Source organism: Delphinus delphis, chromosome 19 (genome assembly GCF_949987515.2).
Source record: "Delphinus delphis chromosome 19, mDelDel1.2, whole genome shotgun sequence".
Classification (NCBI taxonomy): domain Eukaryota; kingdom Metazoa; phylum Chordata; class Mammalia; order Artiodactyla; family Delphinidae; genus Delphinus; species Delphinus delphis.
The window spans coordinates 25,420,858-25,437,571 of NC_082701.1; the positions used below are offsets into that span (position 1 = coordinate 25,420,858).

Consider the following 16,714-nt stretch of genomic DNA (forward strand, 5'->3'; position numbering starts at 1 on the left):
TTCCGTGTATGAACTGTGCTTATGGTGGCAAGTCTAAAAACTCTGCCTAGCCCTTGGTCCTGAAGATTTTTTACCATGTTTTTTTCCTAAACTTTTTACAGTGTTGACTAAAAAAACCCACACAGCCTAAAAGTAGTGAGGTAAGTTTTATTTGATGACCCTACTGATGACTATAGCTTGGGAGACAATCTCTCAGATAGCTCTGAGGAACTGTTCCAAAGAGGTAAGGGAGAAGCCAGGATATATAGTTTTTGCTGAAAAAAACAAACAAGAAACATGTTAGTGGAACATCAAAAGATTACTGCTGATCAGTTTAGAGAACAGACTTGTGGTTGCCAAGGGGGAGAAGGGTGGGGGAGGGAAGGATTGGGAGTTTGGGATTAGCAGATGCAAACTATTATATATAGGATGGATAAACAACAAGGTCCTATTGTATAGCACAGGGAACTATATTCAGTATCCTGTGATAAACCATAATGGAAAAGAATATGAAAAGGAATATTTATATGTATAACTGAATCACTTTGCTGTACAGCAGAAATTAACACAACATTGTAAATCAACTATACATCAATAAATTTTTAAAAAAATTACTGCTAATCACACAAAAAGCTGCATTGGATAAAAAAAATACGCTCATTGAAATTATTCATTTGATACGCATCTTAACTATCTAGGGCCAGTACCCTGTTTTTCTCCTGATTTCCCTTCAGTGTGCACCATTGGGGAGGCTACAGTGGCTGATGGCTTGATGTCAGGCAGCAGTGTTTGTTTACTGAAATGGCAGGCAACATTTTCCTTTTTTTTTTGTCCACATAGTTTTACACTTACAAAACTATGATCCATTTGGAGTGAATTTTCATTTAAAGTGGGAGGTTTAGGTAGAGGTGTTTCTTCTTCTTTTGCCTATAGATGTCCCATTGCTCCCGCACATTTGTTGAAAAGGCTCCTGATTCTGCTTTGTATCTTACCCCATCCATCCCTCCTACAGCAGTCAGAATGATTTTTTTTTTAAAAATGTGTATCAGATGATATGACGCCCTACTCAAAATCTTCCAATCACTTCCCACCCAAAACATAATCTTGCTGCTCTCCAACCGCAGTTTCTAGCGCTCAACGCCCACTATAATACTGGCCCTTGGGTAATCACCAGAGTTGCTCCCTCACTTCATGCAGGTCTATTCTACTGCCACCTCCTTTAACCTTTAAAGTAGTTTACTGCTTCAATCTTCCTTCCGCCCTTGCCCTGCTTTTTCTTAACAACATTTGCATACTATGATATATTTCATATTAATTTGCTCATTTATTTATTGTTTGTCCCCATAACCAGCTCCAACAAAGTTTACTGTTATACCCCAGACCCTGAAACAATACCTGCCACACAGAAGTTACTCGATAAAAAATCTGCTTGACAGGCTGGAAAGAATGAGTAAATGTAAAACGAGGGCGACCGTCTACTTTTAGGTCAGGCGCTCGTTCAGACTCAACGAAAAGTGTGAGCGCCACCTCGCGGGAAGCCAATTTGCTCGAGAAAACGGACAGTCACAGAATCTTAAGGAAAAAAAAAAAGATGGCGGTAGCCAGCCAGAAGAGCAGGAAAAAACAGTACCGGAAGTTTAACTTTGGAAATTGCTCCCTAGAATGACATCCGACTGTCAGGAGGAAGCGTAGGCGAGTGGTGTTCTGCAAAATGGGCCCTCCCGCAGCGGATCTGGGCAGAAGCGTTCCGTCCGCGCGGGCGGGTGCCGGGAACCACGAGGGGCGGGGGCGCATTTCCGGTGCCGGTGGCAGCAGAAGGAGTTGAAGCCCAAGTAGCCGGATTGGTGAGAAGGGTTCGGGGTACTGAAAGGAAAGGGAGAGGAAGGGGAGGGGGAGGCGAAGAGGTCGGATGAGTTCCGCTCTGAGAGGTGGCCAGGGTGATGGGGTGGGAGGGAAGCGCCTTTCGACAGGTGCAAACCTGTCAGCTCACGTCCCACGCCACGTGGACTCACCTTTGTCCGTGGCTGCTTTTCTCATCAGGACGCGACCGCAGGGGTTGTGCCTTATTTGTTTCTGTCTAGCGCAGTGCTGGGCTCTGAATGAATGACAGGTGTGTGTCAGGTGGATGTGGAGGACACTTACAGGGACTGTTTGTAGCTCTTTAGCTCCATATTCTCCTGGGGAATCCATGCTTGTCTCCAGCTTCCCCCGGGAGATCTCCGCCAGTTCTTAGGCTTGGTCTCTTTTTCTTGGAGGTGTAGGGTGATTATCATTTAAGACATTTTCTTTGCTCTTATTGAGTGCTAGGCCCTGTGGCTAGGTACCAGGGACAGACACAGAAGTAATCCATCCGTGTATACAGGCGGCAGGCCAGTGGAGAGACAGAAAACAGAAAATTCAAACATATTGTTAAGGTGCTGAAATAAGAGGTAAAGTACAGGAAGATAGAGCCAGGAGGTGGTGCTGTTATCCACAGAGGGATTGACTTTCAAGGTGAACGGACTCCTTTCTCATCTTGTGGAGACAGAGCAGGTCCTGAGCCCGATCTTTTTCTCTGTAAAAGGAAAAGTCTGGAATAGATACTTTCTAGGCTTCCTTCCAGCATGATGTCGCATATCAGATATTACTCATGGCAATAGTTCTCCCACAGTCAGCCGTTTACTGGTTAGTCAGAATATTCATTACATCTCATGATATAGCATAAGTTGCATAGGGTTGGGAAATCTGGACTTTGGTCCTCATTCGGGTGCTCTAGATCTGTTTCCTCATTTGTAAAAGAAGGGGATTGTAATGAAATAATCTGTAAAACCCCTTCTAGTTCTAATACCATGACTGTGGCGGTAGGTCAAACCATATTTTAGACTGCCCTGTACCAGTCATCACTTTCACATTATCACTGTGGTGTCCCTCATCTGGATAATTGAGAGATAGTGTCTTTTTTTTTTTTTTTTTTTACATCCCCTGCCTTAGTTCTGCCACAGTATTGGGTACACAGTAGATGCTTATGTTAGTTCAAAAACTGGATCCTGTACACGGAAGGAAAGCAGAGACTGAAGAGAGGCAGACCACTCCAGATTGGTAGGTAACAGGTGTAAGGAGCAACGGAGCTTGAGGCCTATCTTGGGTGGTTGCGAGACGAGTAGATCTCTGCTCTCGCCCACGAGGATTTTAAAAGTATGTGTAGAGGCCTTCACTAGGTACAGTCACATGTTCAGTTCAGATGGTCTCAACAACACCTTACTCTCTCAAGGCTGTGTCCTTCGAACAGCCCCTACTGTGGGGACAGTAGGCAGAGTGTACATTCCAAGGACAGGGGTCGGGGTGAGGAGCCTCCAGTTTCTGGGTTCAGCTGAGAGTTATGACCTCCTCCAGTACTCCGCCGCTTGTGACTGGCCCTTGCAGTCTCACCCCCTTCTTCTGCAGGGTCAGAAGTGTGCCCTGAGAGGTTAGCAAGGGGTTCTGCCAGCATGGCGGTGGCTCATTTGGCAGCTCTCTGACTGCAGTGGAGGCAGAGGCCACAGCAACTGTATAGAGGCACATCCAAGAGAAAACATGGATTAAGATGAGTCCCCAAATAAGTAACAGTTTTCTCTATGAAGAGCCCCATAATCTGAACCATTGATTTCCTACGTCCCCTTATGAGGCAGTCATAATGTCCAAGTCTCTTTTGTTTTGGAGGACAGCTTTTCTCATGAAAGATATTTCAGTGATTGGTAACGACAGGCTTTGCAGGCTGTCATTTAAGGCTTGCTGGGTGAAGTTAGTAAGGGCTTCTCTGTATGCTATAATGTCCTCCAGGCCAATGGAGGGGACCAAGATGGTGGCTAAATGATTGTACCAGTAGAAAACGGAACATGCCCATCTGGCCTGGAGGAGAGGGAGGTTGGTGGCTTTAGGAACTTGACCCGGTTGTACATACCATACATATTGGCTGGGGCAGGCAGTGGTGGACTGGGGGCAGGATATGCCAGACCAGGAACCCCACCTTCTCCCCTCTTTCAAAGATGCATGTTTCATTCCAGCTATAGCACATTTCAACAGTCCGGCTTGCAGTAGGACAGCAGGATCCCAGTGGAGATTGAGTGAGTCTCCTTTACCCAGAGGTGTGAATTCACCCATCCCGGTGAGACATCCCATTGGAAATTCCAGTAGATAACTCCTTTCCCAGGTATGATGGGACTTAGTGTTCTCAGCAGCACAGCACACGGATCCACAGAGAAAGGTGGGGCAGTGGCTGTTTCCCAAAACTTCCTTACTTGTATGGCATTGGGTGTCTTGTCAGGGGTCCCCAGTCTGGCATTTGGGGCCGTAGGTTCTACTGGTTGATCATTCAAATGCATCAGAATCTGGGACAGTACTTTAGTCCACCCGGCCAAGGTGTTTTTACCTGTTAGTAATTTAATCTGATGCTTTACTATTCCATTTTTCCTTTCTGCCAGTCCTGCTGCCTGTGGGTTATAGGGGAGATGGAACTTCCATTTGATGTCATGTTCTTTTGCCCAGTCATGACCTTTGAAATATAACCCCCGATCACTGTGTATTCAACAAAGGTATCCATACATGGTCTTAGCTTCTCTAATCGCGATAGCGGCAGCCTGGTTTGTGAGGCAACAGGGGACAGCTTGGGTTGGGCCAGATGCAGTGTCCACAAACACCAGAGCATATTTAGAACCCTCACTAGGAAGGAGGGAGCCACTATAATCAATTGGCCAGTTTCACATCAGTTGGGAGCTCTGGTGGGTGGCCCCAGACTCCTCTGGCAGTGGCCTTGGGTGTTGTTTAGAACACACAGGACATGCTATTACTGCGTTAATTGAGTCACTGTATTTCAAAGGCAGACCAGCATCCTTGGCAATATGTCATCCCCCTGGGCACTTCAGTGTTCCCTCTTCCTATGCACCCAAGGGTCAGTTGCTAGGACTCATTTCTGGCCCAGGGCATCAGCTTCTTGATTGCCAGAGGATGTCAGTGCCTTATGAGCCAGGGTGTGGAAGACAGTGAGGAGTGCCTCAGACTCTTGCAGGTGAACCCAAATGTCTTTTTACGTATCCAGACCCCACAAGGCTTATTTATGATCATTCACCTCTTGTCTTTCCATTGTCTAAGCCATAGGGTCAATCCCTTTAGAACAGCCCAACTGTCAGTGCAAAACATTAATGGCCAGGGCTCACCAGCCCGCTGGAGGCTGCCGTTTGTTCCCCTTTCCAGGCATGTGTATATCAGGCATCAGTGGGAATTTCCCGCGCTCCCTCTCTACAGGCCGACACAGGAACAGGGCCAGGACCTTTGGAGGATCTGCATTCTCTACAGGGCCTAGGAGCACCCACATTTCTAGACAGCGGGCCAGTGGTAGGGTACTCCTCTGCTGCAAATAGACGTGTCATTTAGTCAATGTGGGGGGTTTGAGCCATGGCAGAGGTGGGTAGATGGAACATATTCTGAACAACCCCTTCAAAGGAAGGGAAGTTCTTACCATGATGTGCTGTTTCTTCGTGAGAGGCTGTACCCGGAGGAATGCTGTGTACGCTGCTAGAAGCTGTTACTCTGTGGGGGTGTATTGGGTTTCTGCCCCCTTCCAGGGACCAAAAATCCTAGGGGTACTCTCTTTCTGTTGTCTCTCCCACAGTGCCCAGCCCAGATGTGCTGGAGTCACAGACACATCTAACTCAAATGGTAGTCCGGCTTGGGAGATACCCAGAACTTCGATTTGCTTCACTAATATTTTTGCCATCTGAAAGGCGGCCTGCTGCTCTGATCCCCAGTCCCACGTATGCCGTCTCATTACCAGGTGGTATAAGGGATGGAGGCCCTGTGCCAGATGGGGAATAAAAGTCCTCCAAAACCCCCAAATGCCTACCAAGGCTTGCACCTCTTTCACATTCTTAGGGGTTGGATAGGCTTGTACATTATCAATGACAACTTCTGGGACAACTTGAATCTTACCCAAACGAAGGACGGCCAGAAATTTTACTGAGGTGCCTGGGCCTTGAATTTTTTGTGGATTCACTGCCCATCCTCTCCCTCACAGATGTTCCAGCAAAGCCTGCAGAGTGTCCTGCAACAGGGGCAAGTCTTCACATGTGAACATTATATCATCAATGTAATGGGCCCGTTTTACTGAAGTGGGGAAGGGGAACAGGTGCAGGTCTTGGGCTATAATCCCATGACGTGTGGTGGGGCTGTGCAGGTAGCCGTGAGGAAGTCCTTGAAACGTCCATTACTGTCCCTCTCAACATGAAGGCGAATTGATCTTAGGTATCAGAAACCTGTGCTTGTTAAAGTTTTTCCATAAAAGTCCTTGAACGTGAAGCATTTTTGCAGGAACAGTTTTGCAAAACATCAGAGTACAGCAATGACAAAAGACTTTAAAATGGCCATGGTTAAAGATCTGATGAGAGTTCATTATAATACAGTCGACAAGGGAATTTGATTGTTTTTGTGACATGCATTTTAAAATTATAACTAATAACATCATACCAGGACATATCAGATTTTTAGGAATTTCATACAAATATAGCCCAAAGAAAGTTTAACATCACTTCTTTTTTTCTTTTAATTTATTTATATTTATTTATTTTATTTTTGGCTGCTCTGGGTCTTTGTTGCTGAGCGCGAGCTTTCTCTGGTTGCGGCGAGCCGGGGCTACTCTTTGTTGCGGTGCGTAAGCTTCTTCTCGCTGTGGTGGCTTCGCTTGTTGCAGAGCACGGGCTCTAGGCTCGCGGGCTTCAGTAGTTGCAGCATGTAGGCTCAGTAGTTGTGACTCATGGGCTCTAGAGCGCACGCTCAGTAGTTGTGGTGCACGGGCTTAGTTGCTCCACGGCATGTGGGATCTTCCTGGACCAGGGCTCGAACCCGTGTCCCGTGCATCGGCAGGCAGATTCTTAACCACTGTGCCACCAGGGAAGTCCCTAACATCACTTCTTATTTGACAGCGTTTCCCATATAATTTAATATATCAAATAGGCTAATTAGTTTAATAGCTCTCTTTTATAAGGAAAGAGAATACGTCTTTTGAGACGTTCCAGGGGCCCTCTGGAAAATCCCAGAGTTAGTTCTAGGTCAACATAACTTTATTTAGAATTAGATTTTGGGGGAGCTTGTCAAAAATACCAAAAGGTTTTAAAACACTAGATTAAATAGGATCTTAGCTCACTGTGAAGCAGTACTTAGTTATCTATTTAACTTAAGTGACAAAGACTCCAAAGGCAAATACAGAAAGTTACATAATTGTAAAAAAAACCTTAGCTCTTTTAATAGAGAAGATTCAGTTTTCTTAAGTAATTGAAGATGTGATAAAGACAACATGAAGCACAAGAAATTATTTGGATAAAACCACAGAATCTTTTTTCTGGGCAGGTTACTCAAAAGGTAAAGGAAAACCTCTTACAGTCCCATAAGGAACAGACCAGTAGTCCAACAAAACTTTGTCCTTTGAGCAGATGAAAGAAAATTGTTTCAGCTTTATATAAGTACACTATTGATATCAAAGCTTATTTTTCTTTAGGCCAACTAAATAGAGCTCTTTTACAAGTTAATTTTGACAATACTCTCTGGAGATAGAAAAACATCACCTATATATAACAAATCCATAGACATACGAACATACTGACAGACACAAACAGAGAATCCATAGCTTTCTCTCCAGAACTTTAGCCGTGAATCAAGTATCCGCCCACATGGCTGAAGCCTTTTACTAATATTTGCGAGAAGATTTTAAAAATTTGGGGATTCCGTGGTGGTCCAGTAGTTAGGACTCCATGCTTCCACTGCAGGAGGAATGGGTTTGATCCCTGATGGGGGAACTAAGATCCCTCAAGCCATGCAGTGTGGCCAAAAAAAAAAAAAAAAATTTTGTACTTGCCTTTGATGAATAATCTTAGGGAAACTGTGGACTAGATTTTGTGTGAGGGTGCTCCTATAGCAGTCTGTGTTTTCACCACCGCCCCCCCCCTTTTTCTTTGGTCTGTGGGCAGTGTTTTAGTTATTTCCTGTGGTGTTTACATTTCAAAGACATGGTAAGATTTATAACTTCAAGGAACAGAGAAGGAATGCAAGTTTTCTCTTAAGAGTTTTGGGGTGTATTTCTCTATTATCAGAAGTCTAGGGTAACAACTATTTAAAGTTTTTCTTTGTATTAGGCGTCGGACAGCATGGGGCGCTTCATCCGTTTCATTCTCAATCACCACAACATCCTCCCCTTTGTGCTCCTCACTTTCCCAGGGTTTCTGTCTCTTAGTGTCCTAATCAGGCTTTGACACAGCACTTGGACATTAATCTGCAGCAGCTTGTGCTCTCCTAGCTTTGTCATATGACAAGCTAAGATCTCCAGTTTATAATCCTGCTCTCTCATCTTGTCTGCCAGCCCCAAAGCTGGCAGAGCAGTGGACACCTGCACGTTCTTCTCCAACTTCAGCTCTTCTTCCAACTGTCTCACTCGAGCTGCAGCCTCTAGTTGTGCATCTGTGGCCAGTGGCCTGCCCTCAGTAGAGGCCAGCCCACTGCGGCAGCCATTCATTTTCCTTCTTTGCTGCTCTGTGTAGTTTCTCTAATAAATGCAATAAAGCAGCCGGTGTTCTTGGGGCATCCTTGTTTTCATGTGGTGGTCTGCAAGTATCAAACATACAGGCCACCCTCCCCACATAGAGGTCGATGTTCAGCTTGGGATTTCCCCCAGGGATGCCTCTTTCCCAAGGCCCATTTCTTCAGTCTCCTGGCTGGCTCACAAATTGTCAGTCCACACACTGGCCCCTGTACAGAGAGGACCAGGAGAGACCAAAGAGGTTGACCACTCCAGGTTGGAAGGTAGCAGTTTTAATAAGTAAGGGAACATACATATGAGGCTTGTCTTGGCTGGCTGCATTGTACCCACCCACCTGAATCTTAAAGTTTATATAGTTTATATAAACTTATATAGTTTAACTGGGTTCAGTCACATGTTCAGTCCAGATGGTCTCAACAACCCTTACTCTCTCAAGGCTGTGTCCTTGTAACGGCTCCTACTGTGGGAACAGTGTACAGAGTGTATATTCCAGGGACAGGAAAAGGGTGAGGAGCCTCTGACTGCCTGAGTCCAGATCGAGGGTGAACTGGCAATCATGTCCTCTTGACATGACTTAACAGAAGCTTATTAAATCAAATGAAATAGAAAGTATAGGCCCTGCTTTTGGACCCTTCCCCACTCTGGGGTATTAGTTCATAGATGAGGGGACTGAGGAGGAATTAGGTTTTACCAGAGTCCTGGAGTTGACGTTGCAGCTTTAAACCAGCTTTATGGAGGTAATCCCCTTGAGAAGGATAATGATGTAGGCAGGATATTGTTTGTTGTGTTGTTTCATCCCTCCACCTGTCTGTCCCCAGGACCATGGCCAATAGCGAGCGCACCTTCATTGCCATCAAGCCCGATGGAGTCCAGCGCGGCCTTGTGGGAGAGATCATCAAGCGTTTTGAGCAGAAGGGATTCCGCCTTGTTGCCATGAAATTCATGCAGGTACGTGGACTTCATTCTTGCTGTTTCTATTATTTCATAGAAATAGGAGAACATCATAGGTCAGCCTCTCTGTTTCTCCCTTCAGCTCATTCTAGGCGTCTCCATTTAGGGTGAACACAAATGTCCTAAAACCCGGAAACTCCTTGGTGGCATCTCCGCTGAGCCTTGGAGCAAAAAAGTTATTTGCGACTTTCAGAAGTAGCCTCCCTTTCCTCTTGGCAATGCAGGGTTCCACATATGACTGCAGCACTGTGATTTCTGACGCAAAGCCCTGGGCTTGTTGGAGCTCCTGATCGTGAGCTTCCTGAGCAGATAATTTTAGAGGACCCCCCCCCCTCACTGTCCCCACCGTTTGAGGCAGGTTGTTTTTCAGCAAGGAAGTCTTTCTATCATTGTTAACACCTGCCTACTGTCTAGCATATATTAGGCACCGTCAGGGCATGTAGAGGAAAGTTGTGATTTTGCCCTTGGGGCGGCCCATCTGAAACAGCAGAGGGCAGACACACTTGCAAGATACCTACAAAACAATATTTCAAAAAATGCAAAGGATTGATTGACCAAGAACCCATCTGCAAACAGACCTGGGAAATAAGAATTTACATTCTCAAAGCAAGTACATTAGGGGATCATCTTTTTTTCCTATTAAGAGTCAACTTTAATGAATGAATCAGAAAAAAAAGAGTGGGGGGTGGGTCACGCAGCTTGTGGGATCTTAGTTCCCTGACCAGGGATCGAACCTGGGCCCTGGCAGTAAAAGCGCCAAGTTCTAACCACTGGGTCGCCAAGGAATTTTAAATTTAGTTTGATTTGCATTTTAGTTCCTGTGTGATGTTTTAGAAAAACTGTGTTAATATAAAAGGGAGAAGACTGAGGTTAATGCTGAGGGGAGAGTGGGACAGAATGATTCGAGCCAGGTATTGGACAAGCAGTGCTCTCCAGAGAGTTTGTATATTAAATTAGGGTTTTTTTTTAATGCAACTTTATTGGAGTATAATTGGTTCACAATACCGTGTTAGTTTCTGTTGCACAACAAAGTGAATCAGCCATATGCATACACGTGTCCCCGTATCCCCTCCCTCTTGAGCCTCCCTCCCACCCTCCCTATCCCACCCCTCTAGGTCATCGCAAAGCACTAAGCCTATCTCCCTGTGCTATGCGGCTGCTTCCCACCAGCCAACTATTTTACATTCGGTAGTGTATACACGTCAATGCTACTCTCACTTCGCCCCAGCTTCGACCTCCCACCCCATGTCATCAAGTCCATTCTCTATGTCTACCTCTTTATTCCTGCCTTGCAACTAGGTTCATCAGTTTTGAGGGTAAAGTGAAATCAAAGTATTGTTGATCGGATATTTACCACGTGCTGGGCGCATGTGTTTTTTCATCTAGGTCTCATGACAACCCAGAGAGGTACTTAATCCTTTTCCCGTGGTTGTTAGTGATAGGAAGCTGAGGTTTGGAGAAGTTAAGTAATGTGTGGTTATCCAGTCCGTGATGCAGCTGGGATTTTAACCCAGGTCTCTCTGACCCCTAAGTGCATACATTTTGTCCTTTATACTGAGTTTCCTATCAAGGGCATGGACTTGGTGAAGAATGGGAGGAGGGATAGCTGCCATGAGCCTACAGGGTTATTTATTTATTTAAATTTTTTTCTTTAAAAAAAAAATTAGAGGGCTTCCCCGGTGGCGCAGAGGTTGAGAGTCCGCCTGCCGATGCAGGGGACAAGGGTTCGTGCCCCGGTCCAGGAAGATCCCACATGCCGTGGAGCGGCTGGGCCCGTGAGCCATGGCCGTTGAGCCTGCGCGTCTGGACCCTGTGCTCCACAGGGGGAGAGGCCACAACAGTGAGAGGCCACAACAGTGAGAGGCCCGCGTACCGCAAAAAAAAAAAAAAAAAAAAAATTAGATTAAATTAATTAAGGCCTTTATTCTCTGAATAAATATGAAGAGAAATGGCCTGGTTCAGTTTGCTTCTCATCCAATGCTGAGACCACCTCCCTGTAACATTTTAGCTGAGGCTTGCTTGAGCGTGGAAATTTATTGTATTGTTAGTTTTCCTGTGTAAAATACCATGGCTGGATTCAATTCTAATGTTCTGTAATTTTATGCTGATCAATCAAGGACAGTAGGGGGAAAACTGGTACAAAGCTGAAGCACTTTTAGTCCCTGTCACTTCTTCCCTTTGGTAAAGTCAAGAGTGAATTGGGTTATAATAGAACAAGTGAGCTGAGAGCTCACGTTTTAAACAGCAGGATGGGTAAGTGGGAAATAACTAAATTGCTGGTTCTTAGATAGTTTTGGGATCAATTCTCTTCTCTATCCTGTGGGATAGGCTTCTGAAGACCTTCTCAAGGAGCACTATATTGACCTGAAGGACCGTCCATTCTTTGCTGGCCTGGTGAAATACATGCACTCAGGGCCAGTGGTTGCCATGGTGAGTGTAACATGTGTGGGATGTTGATGTGAATGACTCAGCTGGGAGTGAAGAGTGAATGTTGTGATTCTTGCTTCTAAGGCCAGGTCCTCATTGTTGCAGAGGATTCTGAGGCTAGGGCATTGGACATTTAGGGTATGAGTCAGCTCTCTGGCTCACCAAAGACAAAATACCTTTGCTTGCTGAACTGAAGACTCCCATCTGGGAGAAATCAGGAGAGATATGCCTGATTGTAAGCTCCTGGAGGTGAGGGAGACTGTGTCTTGTTTATTGCAGTGATTCTTCTCTTAGTATGTATTGGTTGTCATCTTTGTGCCAGGCTCTTTTAGACACTGGGGATACAATCATGAATGAGACAAAATAGGTAACTGTTTTCATAGCTTTCCTTGCCTACGTATCCTGAAAAGGGAGGATGGGCAGATAATAAAGAAACCAAAAAACATATATATATCAGCTAATGATTAGTGATATGCACAGAAATGAAATAGGATTATGTGATAGCAAGTGAGCGCTTTAGACTGGGTGGTCAAGGAACGTGATTTTCAAGCTGAGATCTGGATGAGAAGGAGCCGGCTGTGTACAAATTCACAGTGAAGAGCATTCTCAACCATGAAAATAGCATGTGCAAAGGACCTGGGGTGGGGAACTTTTTGAGGTACAGAAAGACGCTTGGCGTAACTGAAGCCTGGTGGGTGAAAGGGAAGGTTGGATGAGATTAATCCATAGGCACAGGCAGAGGCCAGATTATGTAGGGCTGTCTCAGCCCTGTACTTCCTGAGTGCTGGGAAGCTATGGGAGGTTTCTACACTTGGTGTTTTAGAAGGGCCACTCTGTGTCAAGAATGGATTGTAGAAAGGCAAGAGGAGGGCAGGGAGACCAATATACCCAGTGCTGGAACACTTAGATGCCCCATAAGTATTTGTTCGGTGAATGAATGTCATTTTAAGGGGGTGCTTTTTCTTTTTCTTTGGAATTAATAGTTTTCAGATTTTCTGCTGAGATTGGTTTCCTTCCTTGACCATATCTTCTTTTGCCCTTGGAGGTCTGGGAGGGGCTGAATGTTGTGAAGACAGGTCGAGTGATGCTTGGGGAGACCAACCCTGTGGACTCCAAACCTGGGACCATCCGTGGGGACTTCTGCATCCAAGTTGGCAGGTGAGAGTCGGTGCATTTTACTCTTTTCTAAAATCCAAGTGCCACAAGAATTTGGGTTTCTGAAGCTGAGGGTAGACATGATACCATATACAGAGCAATTTGTAATCAGAGTTTATTTTTCTCCTCCTTCTTAATTGGTGTTTGGCTTTGCAGGCCCCCTGCCTTTGGTCATCAACATCACTATGGTTGTGCCTCTGTTGTGAGAGTAGAACCTGGTACAATGCGCTTTGCTGGCCAGAGTCCTTCCTGAGGCTCCCGCTGCTCGCATCAGTGTTGCTAGGAGGGCTGGACGTGGAGAGGGCATTCTTTATCCTTACATTAGTGGCAGTCATGGGTTTTTTCTTTTGACATGGAATAATGTACATGGAGCTTTGGTTTTTTCTGCTCTGGTGGCTGTAGGCTTTCTGGCAATGGACATGAGGGGAGCTTCTGGGCAGTTTAATTCTTCTGACCTTGGTAATGTGGCCATCTCTTTTCCCATCCAGGAACATTATCCATGGCAGTGATTCTGTGGAGAGTGCAGAGAAGGAGATTGGCTTGTGGTTTCACCCTGAGGAACTGGTGAATTACAAGAGCTGTGCTCAGAACTGGATCTACGAGTGACATGGAAGCAGACCACAGTGCTTGTCCCACCCCACTTCCCCTCCCTCTCATGGGCAGGGGCCAGGTCATAGCAAATCTAGTTATTTCTGAGAACTTGCTTTTCATCTGGAGGGAAACTCTTGGAGCTGTGGATGCTCCCTGTACAGTGTTATGTGCTGTCATCAGATTAAAATGTTTCATCTCAAGGAAGGAGTCATTGAGTAAGGTACTTCGTATTGTCGTATTGCTTTGTATTCTTTTTTCTTTTTCACGTATTCTGGCTAACCTAAGCTAATAGAGAGTGTAAATACTATAAAAGTTATATTGGCCTGAGAGATCACACATACACACACATTCTTTGCCTGTCCCTCTCTTCCCCCTGCATTCCATCCACTCTTGGCGCTGAGCCAGTCAACAGCTCTCTGTCCGGGATCTGCTACGTTGCCAAGACTGTCCTGTGCATCGAAGATTCCCTGGAAATAAAAGATACCCTTCCTGCCCTTGAGAAGCTCTCAGGGATTCAGTGGCTGGGGGAGGGTGAGAAGTTGTAACTACTCCGAAGCCAAGAAGCTATGTGGATAGTGGGCCTGGATTTCTGGGATCACCTCAAAAGAAGCAGAAGATATCTTGTGAGTAGTTTTGATTAGTTAGGATATTGATTTGGTTGCTTTAATAGAGACAAGATGGAAATTTACTTATCATTTACTTAAAAGTTCAAACTGGAGAGCTGATGTAGATCACTGTGACTATAGTTAGCAATACTGTACTATATATTTGAAATTTGCTAAGAGGGTAGATCTGTGCTCTCATCACAAGAAAGAGAGAGAGAGAGAGAGAGAGGGGAAGGGAGAGAAGGAAGGAAGGAAGAGAGAGAAAGAAAGGTAGATAGAAAGAAGGAAAGGAAATGGTAACCGGAGGAAGCCGTTGTGATGTTAATTAGCGTGATTGTATTAGCTTGCAGCTAGATACAGCCACAGGACTAAGTTCTGGCCAAAGAGACACGAAAAAGTGAAGGTGGTAAATTCAAGGTTGTACCCTGAAAAGGAAGGGATAATCATACTTCCCTTCCCACTTGCTGGAAGGCGGATATAGGGGTGGTAACCATCTTGGATTGGTTGGAGGGAACTGAATCTCTGGACTACCTCAAGGATCAGAGCCTTACCACCATCACCACTTCTATGTACCGTACCTGCTTAGATTTTTTTCCCCCAGTTTTATTGAGATACAACTGACAAATAAAATTGTAAGATATTTAAAATGTACAACATGATGATTTGCTGTAAGTTACATTGTGAAAGGATTTCTCCCATGGGGGGGCCACCTTTTGTTTGGGCAGCTGAGGAATAGATGTGTTTCTGTTTCATACAAAGAATGGGGAGTGAAATAGAGTACCAGGACTTTGGGGGAATGAATATGTGTGTAGCGAGGCAGGAGGGTCATGAAACTGCACAGCTCATCTCAGGACTTAGTGGAGCTCAGGTTCTTTATGTCTTGGCACAGAAGGAATTCAGCAAGAGACAAAGTGATAGGTAAGAAGTAGATTTATTAATATAGGACACTTGTGAAGGATACAAGTGGGCAGGCAAGAGGGCTTTTCCCTGAGAACTAAGTGGGCTACGTTTTTATAATCAAAGGAAAAGTGGGGAGGGGAGAAGACCACCTTCTTCCTCTTCCTTTGTAAAGATGTTGCAGGAAAATGGGGTGCGAGAGAATGGTCATGTCCCAGGTCTTGGGCGAGCTCCTGGGACAGGCTGCTAAGTGAGGGTACTTGGCTTCGCGCAGGAAAGAATTTAAGAGCAAGCCATAGTGAAGTCAAAGAGGTTGACTGAGAGAGATGCACATTCTGTTACCGAACTTGTGTTCGTGTGCCTGATGCACAGTGAGGCCGGACAATTCCTAAACGTTGGAGTTTGGAGCAGAGCAAGGCTTATTGCAGGGCCATGCAAGGAGACGGGTGGCCCATGCCCCTGAAACCCCCAACTCCCCAAAGGGTTTCAGCAAAGCATTTTTAAAGGCCAGGTTGGCGGGGGTGGGGGGGGGGTGGGGGGGTGGGGTAGAGGTGTGGGGGGGTGGAGGGTGGGGTGGGGGAGAGGGTGTGTGTGTCACAGGGTATGTGATCAGCTTGTGCACAGTTCTCTAATTGGTTGATGGTGAAGTAACAGGGTGGTGCCCCAGGGGTTAACATAATCAGTCCTTAGGCTCCAGGAGGCCTGGGGGCTATGTGTTCATGGTCATCAAATAGTTAATATCTTCCATTTGGTGGGGGGTTTTCACATCTGTAAAACAACTCAGGAAATGTGCATCAGGTACTGTTATCTGGGTACTTCAGAGAGGAGCTAGAGCAGAGGATATGGGGGAAGGGTCTGCCCCAGAAGGCCCCACAGGGTCCTGCTCAGTTACAATTCCATAGACAGAATGCAGTCTGTGTCATTAGGCTGAGCAGGCCCGAGGTGCGGGGGTGGTTGGTTTTCATGGGCTGGGTAATTCCATAGGCTAAGGAGTGGGAGGAATATTCTAACTACCTCGGAGAAGGCTCAGGGATTTCCAGGATTTGGGCCACTGCCCACTTTTTGGCCTTTATGGTTGGCCTTGGAACTGTCATGGTGCCGGTGGTTGTGTCATTTAGCAGGCTAATGTATTACAGTGAGCGTATAATGAGGCGCAGGTTCTACTGGAAGTTGAATCTTCCACCATCTTGGGCCTAGTCGGTTCTAACCAGTTCTTGTTGTATCCAGTTTTTCTCAAGGGCTGTGTCATTCTTTAAGGATTGTGCCCTGCCCCCTTGCCTCTTCATTTATACCTTCCGCAGTTAAGGACAGTCTTCCCAGGAAGGAAAGGAGAGGTGAAAGGCAGAGGGCTGCTGTTGGCTGTACCGCAAGGTAGTGACCAGACCAAGGGGCAAACGGCTCCGCGGAGAAATATCCAGTGAAATTCCCACTCTTTCCCACAATTGACATTTGCTAACCCTCAAAAGGAAGCCCAAACAAAAGTGTACTGCCGATTGAGGCCCAAGGGAACACTGGGTGTCCTTGCTCCAGAATGAAGACTGCTCGTGTACTGTGGTTTAATGCTCTGCAA

At 45.8% G+C, this 16,714-nt stretch overlaps 1 protein-coding gene across 2 annotated transcripts; it reads left to right on the forward strand.

Moving 5' to 3' along the window:
• Positions 1-1,702: 1,702 nt before the first annotated feature.
• Positions 1,703-14,874, forward strand: LOC132414795 (nucleoside diphosphate kinase A 1). 2 transcript variants are annotated; one of them, XM_059997677.1, is made up of 6 exons: positions 1,770-1,823; positions 4,002-4,102; positions 9,337-9,466; positions 11,798-11,899; positions 12,942-13,054; positions 13,540-14,874. In XM_059997677.1, the coding sequence occupies exons 3-6, from the start codon at positions 9,341-9,343 to the stop codon at positions 13,655-13,657; spliced, it is 459 nt and encodes a 152-aa protein (XP_059853660.1). In that variant the 5' UTR covers positions 1,770-1,823; positions 4,002-4,102; positions 9,337-9,340; the 3' UTR covers positions 13,658-14,874. The 2 variants fall into 2 exon arrangements, with proteins under 2 accessions (XP_059853661.1, XP_059853660.1); XM_059997678.1 differs by lacking the exon at positions 4,002-4,102 and having other exon boundaries at positions 1,703-1,823; positions 13,540-14,872.
• The last annotated feature ends 1,840 nt before the right edge of the window (positions 14,875-16,714 follow it).

Bases quoted from the DNA above. Each gene is read 5' to 3' on its own strand.
- LOC132414795 (XM_059997678.1), top strand. From the start codon at position 9,341: ATGGCCAATAGCGAGCGCACCTTCATTGCCATCAAGCCCGATGGAGTC. The intron at 11,900-12,941 runs GTGAGTGTAACA...TTGCCCTTGGAG, and splicing joins CAGGGCCAGTGGTTGCCATG to GTCTGGGAGGGGCTGAATGT. The intron at 13,055-13,539 runs GTGAGAGTCGGT...TTTCCCATCCAG, and splicing joins TTCTGCATCCAAGTTGGCAG to GAACATTATCCATGGCAGTG.